Source organism: Arachis ipaensis, chromosome B10 (assembly GCF_059453495.1).
Source record: "Arachis ipaensis isolate K30076 ecotype BB chromosome B10, ASM5945349v1, whole genome shotgun sequence".
Classification (NCBI taxonomy): domain Eukaryota; kingdom Viridiplantae; phylum Streptophyta; class Magnoliopsida; order Fabales; family Fabaceae; genus Arachis; species Arachis ipaensis.
The window spans coordinates 42,128,533-42,146,403 of NC_142435.1; the positions used below are offsets into that span (position 1 = coordinate 42,128,533).

At 31.0% G+C, this 17,871-nt stretch overlaps 2 protein-coding genes and 1 pseudogene across 16 annotated transcripts; 1 reads left to right on the plus strand and 2 right to left on the minus strand.

The window, feature by feature from the left end:
• Nucleotides 1–353: 353 nt before the first annotated feature.
• LOC107624483 (UDP-glycosyltransferase 76F1-like) lies at nt 354–2,665 on the minus strand. The gene is made up of 2 exons (XM_088507860.1): nt 2,073–2,665; nt 354–1,433 (listed from the first exon to the last, which is right to left on the minus strand). Exons 1-2 carry the CDS (start codon nt 2,545–2,547, stop codon nt 556–558), a joined length of 1,353 nt encoding a protein of 450 aa, XP_088363986.1. The 5' UTR covers nt 2,548–2,665; the 3' UTR covers nt 354–555.
• A 5,371-nt stretch (nt 2,666–8,036) lies between these two features.
• Nucleotides 8,037–10,573, plus strand: LOC107621803 (proline transporter 2-like; annotated as a pseudogene). Its single transcript, XR_015907134.1, has 7 exons — nt 8,037–8,169; nt 8,386–8,636; nt 8,706–8,792; nt 9,004–9,190; nt 9,389–9,513; nt 9,606–9,821; nt 10,197–10,573. The product of XR_015907134.1 is annotated as a proline transporter 2-like (transcript).
• Nucleotides 10,574–11,704: 1,131 nt separating this feature from the next.
• Nucleotides 11,705–17,071, minus strand: LOC107623377 (ras-related protein Rab5). Of its 14 annotated transcripts, none has more exons than XM_088507891.1 (15): nt 16,821–17,071; nt 16,704–16,733; nt 16,207–16,235; nt 15,733–15,791; nt 15,384–15,495; nt 15,147–15,226; nt 14,604–14,668; nt 14,353–14,446; nt 14,122–14,199; nt 13,865–14,032; nt 13,442–13,490; nt 13,288–13,361; nt 13,118–13,186; nt 12,908–13,007; nt 11,705–12,209 (listed from the first exon to the last, which is right to left on the minus strand). In XM_088507891.1, the coding sequence occupies exons 9-15, from the start codon at nt 14,182–14,184 to the stop codon at nt 11,983–11,985; spliced, it is 750 nt and encodes a 249-aa protein (XP_088364017.1). In that variant the 5' UTR covers nt 14,185–14,199; nt 14,353–14,446; nt 14,604–14,668; nt 15,147–15,226; nt 15,384–15,495; nt 15,733–15,791; nt 16,207–16,235; nt 16,704–16,733; nt 16,821–17,071; the 3' UTR covers nt 11,705–11,982. The 14 variants fall into 14 exon arrangements, with proteins under 14 accessions (XP_088364017.1, XP_088364026.1, XP_088364008.1 ...); XM_088507900.1 differs by having other exon boundaries at nt 16,182–16,235; XM_088507882.1 differs by having other exon boundaries at nt 16,207–16,298.
• Nucleotides 17,072–17,871: the final 800 nt, after the last annotated feature.

Consider the following 17,871-nt stretch of genomic DNA (forward strand, 5'->3'; position numbering starts at 1 on the left):
AATGGCTACTTTTTCAACAAAAAGTTTTACAATAGCTGATAAAAATTAAATTGACTCTGAAATTAGAGCTTGCATTTAAAATTAAAGTGCATGACATGACATTCCATAATTTAAAACATGACCAAAATAAACTTTTAAATAGAAAATTAAATTAAAAATGAAGCAAATCACAGATACTAAACATGCGTCTTCGCTCATCCCTAATGCGTCTTGATAAATGATTTTCATATCCATCTCCTTCTCTTTAAGCTCTAGATCTTTTTCTTTGACAATTGTCATTTTTGAATTTCATCTTTAAACAAAACCAAAGAAGTTAACCATTTAGCTATTTTAGATTTGAGCATGTACATGACTTCTTGCAAAACAGAACCATTTCCATATACTTTTTCTTTTCTTTTAGATCCTTTAACACCTTGTAGATGGATTAGTGACTCCACACCGACAGCTTCACTTGCTGGTGTTTTGTTTTTAAATAAATTCACTTTGAAACATTAAAATATAACTATAGACGAAGTTTTATATAAGGTGAAAACTCAGGTGCAGTCGACTTCACCTTTACATAGCATTAACCAAGGCATCAAGGTAATTATAGGAGGAACCACCTTCTTCCAAACACAAATTTGCCTTCTCTTTCAAATTCAAGACATTTTCTCTAACCTCCTTTCCTTCATCCCCACTCATTATTCTCTTAATAACTCTCTCTATCTCAACCCTCTCAACCTTCCCTTCCAATCTTACTCCAACCTTCCAAACATCACTCACATATTTAGCATTCACCTTTTGATCACCAAAACAAGGCATACAAATCATAGGAACTCCTTCACAAACACTCTCCAAAGTTGAGTTCCAACCACAATGAGTCCAAAATGCACCAATTGCCTCATGACCTAAAACTTTTTCTTGAGGAGCCCATTTCACAATGCACCCTCTCCCACCCAAACTCTCCATGAACCCGTCCGGCAATAGTTCGAGCCACTCTGATCCCCGGACCAGGCCTGGCCGAACCACCCATAGGAACGGGTGGTTACTATGGGCTAAACCCCAAGCTAACTCCAAAAACTCGGCCTCAGTTATCGATGCGATGCTACCAAAGCTCACATAAACAACACTTTTGGGTTCTTTTGTGTCTAGCCAAGAAATGCAGCTTGTGTCTGGAGTCCATAAGCTAAAAGAAGATGAGGGTTTTGGGAAGTGGTGCTTGTGGAAAGGGCCTATAGGGTATATTGGTATGCTAAATTTTTGGCCAAATTTTGATATTGTTGATGATTCTAACTCTTCAAATGTGTTCCAAATCACCCCTGAAGAAGCCTTCAATGAATAAAAAATGGTACTAGTTAGATTGTAGAACAATTCAGGGTCACGTGTCTCGAACCATGGAAGGTCTTTCACTTTGAGTGGTGGAAGTTCCACAACAGGCTCATCTAAACGAGATTCTGAATTTCAACAAAAGTATACATAATCATATTTCGAATATACCATATCCAAAGATGAATATTTTTTTCCTTTTAACAGAGACAAGTTTATTGCGTCATTTTAGATATGCACTCATGATATAAATGAGTTACATTGTAGATATATTTTTTTAATAGATATCATCAATTTTTACTTTAATCTACCTAAAAAAATAAATTACACTTATTTATGCAAACATTTCTCAACACCAGAGCTTGATGATACGGCAGTAGTTATAATCAAACGATCTTCATACTCAAATACAACTTGCATGTTGCTCGAAATACCAAAATTACAATTAATAATAAATAACAATACTTAATAAATACATAAAAAAAAAACTAAGAAATTAGTTATCATGTATTTGTTTATATTTATACATATATTTCCATATTTTTCTATCAAAATAATTTGTCACCAAAATAATCAAATTTATCATAGTCAAATAATTAAACTAATAGCATAATCAAATTTTTTCACAAACACCACATAGTGATTGGTGCTACTTTTTGTTTTGATGTAATATGGTTGAAAAGTAAACAAGGATAGTAGCCAATCCAGAAAGAGAAGAACAACATATAATATCAAGATTCAAGAACACAAGTCAAGTCAACACACACCTTGAACTGGGAAATAACCGTTCTCTCTAAGAAGAGGGATTGAAGCAAAAACAACGAAGGAGGTGGCGCCACCGGTCCTCAAAACGAGTCTCCGAAGCTTGAATCCATCACAAACAGATTGAGTTGAATGCAAAACAGCATCAGCAATGAAACAAGAAACAGTCTCCTCCTTTGACCGCATCAACTTATCCAAACATTCCTTCAAAGGTTGTACGATTCTAACGTTGATGAGGTCAACGAGATGCAAAGAGTCCATGGACGAAGCTTCGGATTCAGACAAGGATTCATGGATGGGAAGGAAGGTGAAGTGAGGGTGTGTGGAAGGGTCAGGGGAATTGAAACTTGTGTGGATGATGGTTATGGAGAAGCCCTTTGAATACAATATGTCTCCAAGGTGCAGCAATGGTGTTATGTGTCCTTGGAATGGTGATGGCATGAGTAGTAATCTATGGCCTTTTCCTGTTACTTTCTCCATTCTTGTTGCTACTTGCTTTGTTATGTATTGTTCTTGATAAGTTCAATTATTGTTGCTTGCACTTGTTTATTGTCTAGAGTGAATATAAATAGAGCACATTATTTTGAACTCCTCAATATTAAACTTGAAAGTTTGATGGGACTAGATTATGTACCACTTGACTTTGGTTGAATATTAGTGTATTCACTCGTCCCATGTACAGAAAATATGTATAAATACTTTTTAAGTTTATTTTATACTAATTTATTCTATTTATATAAAAATGATTAAGATTCATAACTCATCTTTTTAATTATTTTTTTTAATTTATAAATAAATAAAGTTTTGATTATTTTTTATAATTTTAATTTTTTAAAAAATAACATATATATATCTTATTTTTTAGGGTAAAACATTATAATAAGACAAGGAGAACAAAATTTTATACAAATAAGCCAAATGAAAAACTGGTTCATGAATCCACCAATGCACATTACTATATAGTTCGAATACATGTAATTCGAATCAGATTCGAATTACTCACACACACTATAATTCGAATCAACCTGATTCGAATTACACCCACAGTAATTAGAATAAGGGTGATTCGAATTACACTCACACACTCTACACATAGTAATTCGAATTGGCCAGATTCGAATTACTCATTATTTAATTTTGCCCATTCTTTTATTAAAAAATTAATAATTGATTAAAAAATCAATAATTTAAAAATTAAAAAATATATATTTTATTTCATGCATTAAAAAAAAGCTAACAAAATATTTAATTACGAGACTTTTTTAAAATATTAATGAGCTATTAATTCGAATTTCATACAATACTCTTTTGCCCATTTTTAAGCCATTTTTTATGCAAAACAATTTTAAAAAATGGCTTAAAAAATGTTAGGAGTACTATAAAAGTTTGTAATATTCTAGTAATTTAGGTAAATACTGGTTATAACTATATTTATTTTAGTTTTTAAATTATTATTGACTATGTAGAGTATTTCTTTAATGTCCTAAGTCATTAGGACATTACAAATTTTTATAGTACTCCTAACATCTTTTAAGCCATTTTTTAAAATTATTTTGTATAGAATAAAATATTTTTTTGTGGTATAATTTAAATAAATTTATTAAAAAAATTTATAAAAAAATATTCATGAGCTATTAAAAATGGGCAAAAGAGTATTGTATGAAATTCAAATTGGTAACTCATTAATATTTTAAAGAAGTTTTGTAATTAAATATTTTGTTAGCTTTTTTTTAATGAATGAAATAAAATATATATTTTTTTAATTTTTAAATTATTAATTTTTTAATAAAAGAATGGGCAGAATTAAATCATGAGTAATTCGAATATGGCCAATTCGAATTACTATGTGCAGCGTGTGTGAGTGTAATTCGAATCAGGTTGATTCGAATTATATGTAGTTCTAGTTCAAAACATACTGATTCAAACTATATAGTAACATGCATTGGTGGATTCATGAATCAATTTTTCATTTAGCTGATTTGTGTAAAATTTCGTTCTCCTTGACTTTATTATAGTGTTTTGTCCTATTTTTTAAGTATTAAAAGGATGAATTACACTTTCTAATCATTATTTATATTTTATTAGGCTATATTATATTTTTGTATAAATATTTTTTAATAATTACTAAAAAATACAAATTTATATACATATTCATATATGAACAACAAAAATTAACATGTTACAATAATGTAATAGTATAATTATAAATAAAATGATTAAAATAGGGGTATTATAAATTAAATAAGATAAACATCTATATTATTTTTATAAATAATTTTCTTTCAACCGTACTAATATTTTTTTTTTAAAATGTGCGATGTAAATAGTAAGACTCCAATTCAAATACTCACATCGAAGTTATTAAAATTTTTTTATCAATATTATCTAATAATATATGGTAAATAATCTCTTCTAAAATTTTAGGTTGCATAAATACAAATGAATAATTTTAATTATTAGCAGAATTATATACATAAACATATACTATTCATAATATATATATATAGATTTCCTTTGTTAAAGTATTACAAATTTATAAACTATTTTTTAATAATTAATTTTAGAAATAGAAATAATATTCTATTAATATTCAATCAACCAACACCTCAACATATATATTACATAATTCAATTTTTAATAGCGTAAAAAATTAATTTTAAATATTACGGCTAATTTTTCTTAATTATTTTATATATCTACTTTTTGTTATAAAATAAATAAATAAAGAAGATGTACTAAATATAAAATAAAGATGTGTAAATAAAATATTTTAGTATTAATATTTACCAATATAATTTTTTTTTTTACCAAAGATAGGAGATTCGAATCTATAACCTCTTAATTGAATATGGAGAAACTATGTCATTTGAGCTATAACTCATTGGCATTCACCAATATAATTAACTCAATATAATAGAGATGATTTATATATTTATTTATATACATAGTAACGTAAAGAGAGAATGAGAAATATTAACAGTATAAAGAAAGGAGGATTATGGTTATTGTTGTGTGTGTCATTCTCAGACCATACTTTCTCTATTTATATATATAGAAGTATTCTCTATTTTTCATGGCTTCATAAATGTGTAGTCCAACCTTAGAACTTTTGCACCATCCACTATTAAGTTTTTGGACAATGGTTTGATTGGAAGAATGGACATTCATATTTATCACAGCACATCCTTTTGAATGTCCATTTAGGATTATGCCTCGTTAAAATCTTATTAAAAAAATATTCAATAAAAAAAAAACTTTAATAAAGAAAAAAGGTACAATATTTTTTGTGGTGGGACTGCCTCATTTAAAGTCTTGTTAAGAAAAATCTAATAGAAAAAAACTGACCAAGGAAAAAAGAATACAACCTCTCCCTTTTGTCACTATTATTTAATATCTCGAAATCGGTGCATCCCAATTTGATGTACCAATCTTTCAAAAGAGGATTTTGGAAATGACTTTGTAAATAAATCTGTTAGATTATCGTTTGAGCAGATCTGTTGAACATAGGGGTGGCAAAGCGGGCCGGTCCGCCCCAACCCGCCCCGCCCCGCCTAAGCCCGCCTTATAAACGGGGCGGACCGGCCTGCCCCGCCAACTAAAATGGGTTCAAAATGCTAGCCCGCCCCGCTTTATGGCGGATTGGCGGGCTAGCCTGCTTCTTTTTTTTTTTTTAAATAAAATTCATTAAAATTAATCAAAAAATAATAATTAAAAAATCAAATACAAATAAAAAATAGTCAAATTATAATATAATTTTTTTACTATTTTTTTAAATTTTTAACTTCAATAAAATTGTTCAAAATAATATTTGTCAATAGAATCATCTTTATTTTAAAAAATAAGTCACATAATTTGAGCATATATACAAAATTGTAAAATAAAATAAATAAAGTTAATAACTAAAAGAAGAATAAAAACAAAAAATGAAAAAAAAAGTGTTTAAAAATTCTATAATTATTAATTTTATAATAGTAATCACACTTTTATTTAATAAAAAAAATAAAAAAATAAAAATCTTCGGCCCGGCGGACCGGCCCGCCCCGCCAAAACCCGCCAATTTGGCGGTGCGGGTTTGGCGGGTTTTTTTTATTTGGCGGGCTCCAAATTCTAGCCCGATCCGCCTTTTTTAGCGGGTTTAGCTGATCGGCTCGACGGGCTCGACCCGTTTTGCCACCCCTAGTTGAACATCAACTATTCCTTGATTTTGAATATCATGAGTGAAGAAGAATTTGGGATAAATATATTTTGTTCTATCACCTTTGATGAATATATCTTTAAGTTGTACAATGCATGTTATTATCTTCAAACAGAACAGTTGGAGTTATCTTATGATCAATCAGTTTACATGATCATAGAATATATTAGATCAAACTCCTGAGCCAAAAACACTCGCGACGACTAGGTTCACGTATTGCTAGTATTTCTGTATGATTAGAGGATGTTGCTGTAATCGTCTATTTCGTGGACCTCCATGATATAGCCGTATCACCATATGTGAATAGGTATCCTGTTTAAGACTTTCCTTTGTGTGAAACAGACAAGTATCCAACATCTGCATAGCCAACAAATTATGACTTGGATTCATATGGATAAAACAATCCTATATCAACCGTTCCATAAAAATATCAAAAGATTTGTTTAATTCCATTCCAATGTCTTCTGGTTGGAGAGGAACTATATCTTGTTAATAAATTTTTTTTAATATTTGATTAAATTGTTCTTATATTTGGTACTCTTTTTTTTTCCTGTTAAAAGTATAATCATTATAATTTTTTAAATTATTATTGTTAGGGGTGTTCGCAAATTAAATATGACTAAAATTTCGATACAATCCATACTAAACTCATCAGATCGAATTCGATATCCGCACTTTTTATATTTGGATCGGATATCAAATATATTTGTAAAATAAAAAATATTAAAAAAATTATTTTTAAACATATTTATTTCTGTGAACACTTTTTATGTTTACTTTTTTCAGAATGTTTTTATAATTAATTGATATTATATATATTTTGTTACACTACATCTAATTATAAAAATTTTATTTATTTCTAATACTTATATTAAAAATAAAAATAAATTTAAATTAATAAATTTTAATCTATAGAATAATAATATAGTAATCATTTTACATATCGTACGAATATAAATTAATTATTTTTTTATTTGTAAAAAATTTAAGAGACTTGAGCTTGTTTTATATATATATATATATATATATATGATTAGTGTGACATATTTTTTTATATAAACAATTACAGAAAAAATTTAATAGTTAATCTATTACCTTTTTTGTTTTAGTCTAATTTAAATGTTTTTATTGTTTTTGGAAAGAAAATCTTTTAAGAAATTTAATAATACGTGACGAGGAACATCCAATAAATTAAACAAAAACCAATTAAAATGCAACATAAAAACATCTTTAAAAAAATATGAAATAAGCATCTTTATTTGAGTGATCCCCTTTTCTATTTTGTGCTTCTCATTTTTTAAGCCAACCAACATCATGTTTGACTATTTTATTTATGAAAATATTTTCGTTTATTGATTGATACCCAATACCTACTTTTATTTTATAAAAAATAATAGAAAGTTAAGTGGCTAACTGTCCAAAGTAGTAAAAGAAGTTTCGCACTGGAACAAAAAAGGAGGTAATTCTAAATTGGAAAAAGTGATTGGCTGGTTGGAAGTGAATGGTTTGAATGGAGTGATGGACTGAATAAGAGACTGTGGTTTTAGGGAGGGTTGGTATTAGGTAATATATTAGTTCAATACATTTAATTAGCATTTGTATATACTAGTGGTTCGTTAGATGAGTTTACAACATTTTTGACAAGATAGTTTGTTAACATTATACAGCTGTCACGCTGCAATAGATTAGTTTACATCTCAATTTGTTACAGTAGTTGAGCGTATATATGCAGGCTCATTGTTGGAGCTGAGGAGCAGCTTGGCGTGATTGTGTTGCTATCTTCTTATGCGATTTAATCGTTGCAATGCCTAACAAAATAATGGAAAGGAACGATAGTAACCATGAAAATCACAAGGATGGTAATGACAACGTTAAAGTGCCAGAAACCACGCACCAGATTAGCAGTGGTTAGTAATAATTGGTTTTACTTATATATCATAAATATTGCTGATTGAGATAGAAGATGACATAATTAAGCATGAAATTTGTAACCCAATATAGCTGGCACTCCAGGTGTAATTGAAATCGGAACTTTGTGAAATATATACATTTTCCTCTGTTCAATCTTATCTCCATAATATTAACTCATAATTTGTTTTCCTCTGGAATTTGTTTGGTGGCAGATTCATGGTTTCAAGTGGCTTTTGTCCTAACCACCGGAATCAACAGCGCTTATGTGCTGGGATATTCCGGGACCATCATGGTGCCGCTTGGTTGGGTTGGTGGCGTGGTTGGTCTAATCCTGGCCACCGTGATTTCGCTCTATGCAAATGCTCTTGTTGCTATGCTCCATGAGTATGGGAGGACAAGGCACATCAGATATAGAGACCTTGCTGGATTCACATACGGTAACAAATACTCATCTTCTACAAATGTTTTCCAATAACATGCAGCTATTTCTTTGTCTCTCATGTTTCATCCCTTTCTTACCGCAAAAAAAAAGGCATATACTCTTACATGGGCTGTACAATACGTCAATCTTTAATTAATCAATACTGGCTACATCATTTTGGCCGGTTCAGCCTTGAAAGTAATACAAATTCAATCTCTTCCTCAGTTTAGAATATGTTTCTTTAGATAGTGTGTATGTCTAGCCATCCTGTTACATGCATACAAAAAATATATAAAAACAATATGCATTGGTTAATTTGGTAATTGAATTTCTTTTTTTTTTTTTGGGTATTTCTAGAGGGTTCTTTTCGTGAATTCTTTTTTATTTTTATGTGTTCAATGTGGTGCAGGCTACTTATCTTCTATTCTGGGATGATCACACAATGAAACTTCCATATTTTATTGCCATAGCTGGCTTTGTGTGTGCACTGTTTGCCACTGGAATCGCTACTCTTTCAGCTCTTGGAGTTTGGCTGGGAATTCAACTCTCAAGTCTAGCTTATATTGTTATATCATTTGTGCTGTCCCTTAAAGATGGTAATATTTCATTTCTGCTATTACGTTATGTGTCCCCGTTTTTTTTTGTCCACCAAGGTCTTATTGCCAGCTTGGTATTCATGTGAATACAAATCTTACATCTCTATCCGAACTGAGTTAAAAATTTTCATGCATTAAGTTGAAGACACTATTTTTTTTTAACTGTCCATTAAACAAGATGATTGTTATTAACATCAGGATTGAATGCACCACCTAGAGATTTCAGTATTCCGGGTGATGGCGCAGGTAAAATATTTTCGATCATTGGAGCGAGCGCTAATCTCGTGTTCGCATATAACACTGACATGCTTCCCGAAATACAGGTCCCATAAACTTACATTACATGTTATTCAAACATATTTAATGTACAAATAGATACTGATGCACAACATAAATTGATTGATGTATATGACAGGCAACAATTAAGCAGCCAGTTGTGAAGAACATGATGAAAGCCCTGTATTTTCAATTCACAGTTGGTGTTCTTCCATTGTACCTGGTTACATTTACAAGTTACTGGGCTTATGGAAATTCCACATCAGCATATTTGCTGAACAATGTGAATGGTCCTGTCTGAGTTAAAGTTGTAGCTAACATTACAGCTTTTCTTCAATCAGTCATTGGATTGAATGTACTTACATCTAAACTTGAACTTCTGCTACTATCAATTGTTTTAACCCTGATAAATAATACAGGCCAAAATCATATCTTACAATTTAAGGAAAACAAAGTTGTCTCTCACTGGTTAAAGAAAGATCAACCGGAATTTCAAATCTTGAGAAACTAAGATGTGTTTGGTTTGCATTTTCATTTTCAATAGTTTCTATTTCAAGATTTTGTGAAGAGAAAAGAGAAAACAATAAAAACAAAAAATATCAAAAAAATTGAAAAGAAAAGCACAAAACAAACACATCCTTTATTAGCTCGTGTTTTTGGTCTGGGATAAAATTTGGTTTACTCGAATTGTTTGAGTGTCCTAATGATCCTCTATTTTCACTTCTGCTAGATATTTGCTAGTCCTATGTATGAGTATGTGAACACCAAATATGGGATCACCGGAAGTGCCCTAAAAATTAAGAACTTATCATTCAGGTTTTTACTAAGAGGTGGCTACCTCACCTTCAATACATTTGTATCTGCTCTGCTACCATTTCTTAGAGATTTCATGAGCCTCACAGGTGCAATAAGCACATTTCCACTCACATTTGTTCTTGCAAACCATATGTACCTAACGGCAAAGAAGGACAAACAATCATTCATGCAACAACTCTGGCACTGGCTCAACATTGTTTCTTTAGCATCATGTCTCTTGTAGCAGCAGTTTCGGTCATAAGGCTTATCTTCGTAGACTCCCAAACATACCATCTTTTTGCTGATTTATGATCAAAATCTAAATGTTTTCTTTGCAGATTTTCTTCCATATCTATAATGTAATCTTTTGCTATATATCTCTTTATAGAGATATCGCTTGTTGGATCAAGTCGTTTTCGTTTGCATGGTTGAAAGAAATTCTCTTATTTGCTTGGAATGATGATTCATATCTAGAAATGAGTCTTTCTTATCTTTAATGGATTGATATGAATAAAGATCATATTCATATTGTGTGTGTTTTTTTTAATGAGCCTAATTGTTGATTTTTGTAAGAAATTGATCTGATTTTTTCATTTGAATCACATTTTCTTAAATCTTTATTTTGAATGACACTTTTTAGTCTCTTTTTTTTCTGTATTCTTTCAGCCAGTGTACTAATTTTGCTTAGTACAAGTTAGCTTGCTAAATAAAATGAAATGAAATAAGATATCCGGAGTTGAGAGTTAAGATTTAATAATGAGATGAGCATATCAGTAGAGATGAGTTACTTTAGCAGCATCAGTTAGATTAAATTCCAACAATTAAGTAGGCAAGATGTTTACAAAAATAAAATGAAAATATAAAGGAAAAAGTGATAATTGATATGTAACTTCATAAAAAAAATTGAATATACATAATGTATGGTAAAGAAAATTATGTGGGTGAAAATAATACAAAGACATACATTGATAGGCATGTCTAAAGTAGAATTTGATAAACTAGGTTGCCTAGAATGCTTTGCTGAAATCTCTAATTAAAGATCTGGAACCTGCAACCATATAAGAAACGGATCTAGGTTAAGACTGCATTGTACTAACCACTAGGGCTCATCATAGCCAATGACTTGCATGCTTAATCCAAAACTATACATCTATACAAACTCAGATAACATGATTCTAAATCAAGGCACATTCAATGAGTTACTATACAGTTAAAGGTTTAGTATGTTTTTTGTCTTTAATGTTTTTAAAATTCAATGAGGCTGCAGTGAAAATAATGAAATGAGGAGGTGCAGGGGGAGTGCTTGTGGCAGTGGTGGATGTGATGTGATGATTGTGGTGGTGGTGGTGATAGGGAGGTGAAGAGTTGGAAGGGTTGAAATTGGTTAGGATTAGATGAGAAAAGATTAAAATTGAAAAAAGAATTGACTAACTGCGAATTAAATTGTGTTTAAAGTGTACATGAATATATTACATAACAATATAACATATAGAACAATTGTAACAGCAATCAAGTTTGCCCTGCTAGTTGGGGGCTTTAAGAAAAATAATTTTCAGAAAACAGTTTGATCTTAAGTCAACAATTTAACTCAACCACTATCTTGAGTCTTAGAAACAATCGGATGACACACACATATACGGAGCATATCATTTAAATTTTAAACTCTAACAAAGCATTGACATCGCAGCTTGCTTATCATCATCATCTTCCGGACAGAAACTTTACAATAATGAAGATGGTGTTGAGAAGTACTGAGAGGAACTCTCATGTACGGACTTGCATGAATGAGACCTATAATCTGGCCTTTCAAGGACTTTGTCCTCCCAACTGAAATATCTGAGAAGCCCCACCCTCTCGGTGCAAGAAACCGATCCTCGTTTGTTATTGCCAGTGCATTTGCAAGGAGCAAGAACCCCTCTAGTAGTGTCCACAAACCCATCTCCCTGCACTGCAAACAAGAAATATATCACTATAAGAGATAGAGAACTCATCCAATCCATTAAACATAACACACTGTAGTGAAGTTATCAAATTCTGAAGTTACCTCGTAAAAACTTTTCCCCAAATTGAAATTACAAGTTCAGTTTCAGGGTTCAAATTTTGTAGAGTTTAGTCTCAAATTTTGGTAAGCTTGCATTGCAGACACAGACAACAAATAGCAAGTAGTGCCATTTCTAAAAAAATATGCATTTTGTGGAACCAAAATCTCCCTAGCAAAGTTACAATCACTTGGAGGACATCAAAAATCCAGATAACAGATTATGAAATTATCTTCTAATTAAATATCATCAAAATTAGGAATGCACCAACGAAAAGTCTCATAAACTTTACCAAGAAAAAGAATATCCTGAATTAGACTTTGAGCATAGAATCTACAAATTTCAGTGCAAACAACTGAAGATACAACTAAAATAAAGTCGGGAGAAACTATTTTAACGGTTAATAAGTGCAAATATGGTTAATATGGTTTAAAAAGAGGCAAGCCTGAATAATCAGGCGATGAATAAATTATTGCATGCGGTTTGGGCGTTACTTTGCAGGTTTGTTTCTTTATTCATCCATCTTGAAAGTAGGAAAATACTAAGTTAGAAGCTTCTGGAATACAAATGAAATGCAGATTCAACTTATATTGATAATAGCATTAACTAAACACAGCAAAACAAGCTGCTTCTTCTGGTTTCTTGAGGTATGCGATGCAGCTTGATTCCAGTTTGGCGTGAAGGGTTTGCTTTTGCCAATCTCTTTGCTGCAAAAAGAAAAGGAAAGAAACACACATTCGATCACTCATTCAGGTTTATTTGATGGTAGAGTTAGAGATTAACACCGCCAAACTATTTCATAGAAGAGCTTGTTCACATTCTGTGCAGTTTTTGCTGAAGTTTCAAGAAAAGACAATCCGTTTTCTTTCGCATATTCTTCACCGTCCTGTATATACAAGAAACAAACATCACCGTTTCACCACCCAAAACCTGATTCTTTCATTAAATTTGCACTGTAATGTAAGCATATATATCAAAAAGAAATACCTCATTCGCAACCTTTCTCTCCGCTCCCAAATCAGCCTTGTTAGCCACCAAAAACATTATCAAACTCGGATTTGCTGATCACATGGTTTATCAGATAAATTGAGTTAGAATCCTAGTTACTCGCTACTCATTTATGAGATATAGACAAACTTACCATGTCGTTGCACTTGTTGAACCCACTTCTTTGCTCGCGCAAAAGATTCCTGGTTACACAATGCATCACTTACAAATCAATCATCACGTTTGTTTTATTTTTCGTGCACTACTCCTCATGTATGGACCTTACTTTTTTTCCCCCCTAAAAACAATGTGGATGTTTTTGCTTCGTCTAATTTCCATGAACCTCAGCTTTTAAATGTGAAGACTAGTTTTCTACAAAAATGTTTTATTTTATTCTAACATATAAAAACACTTAGAAGTTATATAGATATGAAACAACTGTGAAGTTTACTTATATAGATATGAATTCAAGAGGTTCATTTAAGGATCATTTGGGTAAGAAACAATGAAATGATATAAGCGAATATTGAAACAAGTGATTAGTGATGAGATGATTAATAGAGTTAGTAGTTAGTACCATGCTTGTAATGTCATAGACAACAATGGCAGCATCAGCACCACGATAGTACATAGGGGCCAAACTATGGTAACGTTCCTGCCCTGTTGTGTCCCATATATCAAATTTGACAGTGGCTTCATTCAAAGACAAAACCTGAGTGAAGAACGCTGCCCCAATTGTTGATTCCTGCATCCTTCCACATAGAATAAGGTTAATCCATTTCCAACACTAATAGCCATATAATATATTAAGAAAATGCAATAACTAAGAGTAACCTGGTACTCAGAAAATTGGACTTTCACAAATCTAAGAACCAAACTTGTCTTCCCTGCTCCCATGTCCCCAAGAAGTACCTGCCAGATCATTAATCATTATTCATCGCCTGATTATTCAGGCTTGCCTCTTTTTCTAATTATATTGATGAAAGTATATAAAATTGTAATATAATTATTTATGAACTAAGCTTTCTAAACGATAAAAAAATGATGGCTAAAAACCTTATTTACCTCTCTTTTTTTTCCAGGTAGTTTTTACCGTCGTTAATTTGTCTAATGATATTATCAAAATATCTGGACTTGCATATATATCTAATTTTGCCATCTGCTTAAAATAAAAAGTGCAAATAGTAGTAGTTACTTACTCTGATAGTTGAATTAATTGATAAATTTAGATTCTTCATCTGCTCCTATTTATTATCTTCCTATGGCTATATATTCTATTATTCTATCAATACATTTGGGAACTGGTAAGCAAGTACCTTGATGAGTTACAATTTCAATGCTACAGTCAAAGCCTCCATGGTTTCGATCACAAGAGCAGAAGCTGAGTCAAGAAAATAAACAAGTAGAATGGTAAATTCCTTAGTAAGTTGGAGAACAAATGCATAAGATACAATATCTCAATCATTACATGGAATTTCTTGATGAGCTCACCATCATCAATTCTCTTCGCCACCAAATAATCCTACAAACTAACCCTTATCCACTAATAAAATGGTGTTATAGATATAAAAATAATCTTATGCCTTCACCTAACAGTTAAAGTGTCTATATGACTGCAATTCAGAGGCTAAGTATTCCTACTCCACTTCCTTATGAAAGTCGAATTATCCATTCCTCAAGCCATACAAAGTCAATTTTGAGGAGCATGCAGGAAACTTGATTTAAAACCAATGATGTGCCTTAACAACTTAAGCTTTTAGGAGTGAAATCCCTCGGCATTTGGAATTTGATATCATCATAAGCATCTATGACTATGATCAAAGATATTGCTATAAAGTAAAATGGAGCTACAAAAATACCCGATTGTTATTTGTTTGTCAATGTCATAGGGATTTTTTTCTGCATTGGAAAACACAGCCTATACCAAGACCATTTATCCCTGAAAAAAAAAAAAGGAACAAAAAAAAGTGAATTATTAAAAATTATTAAAAATTATTAAAAATAAGGATACAAGTTCAGAGTAGAGAGAAATTAAGATGGAATTTGCATTTTAGAACTATGGTTTTAAGAAAAAGTGTAACAAATTTGTTGCCTACCTGAGATTGCTGAATTCGCCATTGATAAGGCATCTGGCAGTGGAGGACTTCCATCTCTAAAGCATATGATCGGCAACATACTCTGTGGAGCTGTTTCTATTCTTGAGACATCCTGAAACAGTGTGCATACAAACAAATAAAAGAGGCAAAAATATTCCCGAGCCCACCGATCACACAGTAAGATGATATCTTAGAGAGCTATGATAATCAGAGCGCTATTTCATTTTAACTTTAACCAATACAATATGAGGCATCATAAGACAAGACATCAAAATAGAATAACATGAAATGAATTCAATTAACAGTCATCATTCCTACCAACAAAGAAGTATGAAGTGAATATACTTACAAGGTCTACATTTGAGTTCAATACTATAGATAGCACAGAGAACCATGGCGGCAAGTCAACTGCAGCATGTATCACATACCAATTAAATCACCAAATCACAAGGATTGAAGAAAAAATAAAGGTTACTCCCCATTCTCTAAACTCTCAAGAAATACTATCTAAAACGTACATTTCAATGCTCCACAAATTAGAGATCAAATGAGAAATACTGGTTCTTCCAAATCAAATAATATTGTATCCTACTTTTCAAAATTAACATTGGTCATCAGTTAAAGCTAAACTGATAAAATACTTTCATGAGTAAAGGCTAAACTCCATAATATATAAGTGGAATCAAAATTTATATTCCATTAATGAACTAGTTGACAATTGAAGACAACCATAATCACACTGCAATGGAAAAACATTAGTTGATAACATAAAGTAAACTTTTAAATAACCAAAATAACCTCTTAGGAAGATCATAGTTATCACCTGGATAACCGGAGAATCAGGTTCCAGTTCTGTCATAAAAGCATTGATAAGGGCAGAATTTAGTTGAAGCATTTCATCGAGCAGGTTGTGTGCTAGTAAAATAAAAATGAATTTTAAAGCAAACAAAATTTAAAGCTTTCAACAAAACAATACACCACATAGTAAGATATAAAGCATGAGATTTCATATTAAGAATCAATGAAAATTGAAAATTACAAGCAACATTAGAACTTAGAAGTACCAAATTATATCAAATCAAATGAAAATAAAAGAAAAAGGACATAATCATTATCAGAAGTGAACTGTTGAATAGTAAAACAAAACATTTATAATTTAAGAATGGAAACAAATCAATAATCACGGATTCACTTTTTTTTTTCTTTTTTTGGAAGAATTAAAACAAATTTGAGATGGATAGACAAGAATATTCACAGTTAGTGTTGCCATAAATGAACCAAGAAATAACAAATTAAGATGAAAATTGATGCTTCACTCACCAGGACTTTCTCCCATAATTTTTCTGCCAACTTTATGAACAAATAGAACAAATTATCAAGAATTTAAAGAATGTACTTTACAATTTACATCTGAAAAGAATTCGATTGTTAACCTACTTTTTCGGGACTATGATGCATTTGCTTCAGCATAGGATGCCATATCATTGATTGTTCCATTCCCCTCCTCTAGTAAAATAATGAAAAGGGAAAGGAATTTAAAACCTACTGGATTGCTCCAAGGGATTTTCATTTTTAAGATTGATTCTTCCTTTAAGTAGATATATAAAGTAAAGTGATTCGAATACTTGCAAGAGAGTAGATTTTATCATCAAAATTTTCACTCAATTTTACATATTCAAATATCTATACTCATGAATCATGATTAATTTATTCCTATATTTAAAGTAAACTCCTTTATTGAGTCTTTTCATAAATAAAATCTTTAATTTATTTCATTCCAATTTTTAAATTATATCAAACAATTAATTATTCTTTTAAATTGATTAGTGTGAAAGAATTGATTAATATTTTTTTTATTATCAAAATACTATATGTCCTCAAGTTTTTCGCCAAACTCTATCTCTTCAGATGTATATATCTATTATTGATTTTTATTGTATATCATTTACATCTTTAGTTCCTTTTTTTTTTTTTTTGTCAAAGATAGTAGGTTATATTTCATTAATTATTGAAAAATGAAATATAAAGATGTCCAAAAGCAGGACAGCATAATAAAAGGTGAGGATTTTCTAAAAACACTATACTGAAGGTATTCATCCAACGGTGCGTGGTCAAAAAACGAAGAAAAATCTTAAAGAAGAAAGAATGATAAATCAAATTGGATGCAACTAAAAGCTTGCTTCATAGAGATGACGGCCTAAACTGGGTAGGGGTGTTCATGGATCGGATCCGATCTGCATATCTGCGGTATTTATCCGAATCCGATCCGAAAATTGCGGATATGGATCCGATCCGCAAGGCTTTCGGATCGGATCCGCAAACTAATCGGATCGGATTGTGGATTTTGTGTTGGTATCCGCATATCCGCGTATCCGCAAAAATAAATAAATAAATAAATAAATATTCTTTTTATGTTTTATTTCAACTAATAATTATCATATATGTTGTATTATTTTAATTTATTATTTAAAAAAAGTATGTTTAATAT

Bases quoted from the DNA above. Each gene is read 5' to 3' on its own strand.
- LOC107624483 (XM_088507860.1), bottom strand. From the start codon at position 2,547: ATGGAGAAAGTAACAGGAAAAGGCCATAGATTACTACTCATGCCATCA. The intron at 1,434-2,072 runs GTGTGTGTTGAC...GTTGAAATTCAG, and splicing joins CGGTTATTTCCCAGTTCAAG to AATCTCGTTTAGATGAGCCT.
- LOC107623377 (XM_088507897.1), bottom strand. From the start codon at position 14,184: ATGGGAGCAGGGAAGACAAGTTTGGTTCTTAGATTTGTGAAAGTCCAA. The intron at 13,187-13,287 runs GTATTTCTTTTT...TTGTATATACAG, and splicing joins AGAGAAAGGTTGCGAATGAG to GACGGTGAAGAATATGCGAA. The intron at 12,210-12,907 runs GTTAATGCTATT...TCTTGTTTGCAG, and splicing joins AGCTTGTTTTGCTGTGTTTA to TGCAGGGAGATGGGTTTGTG.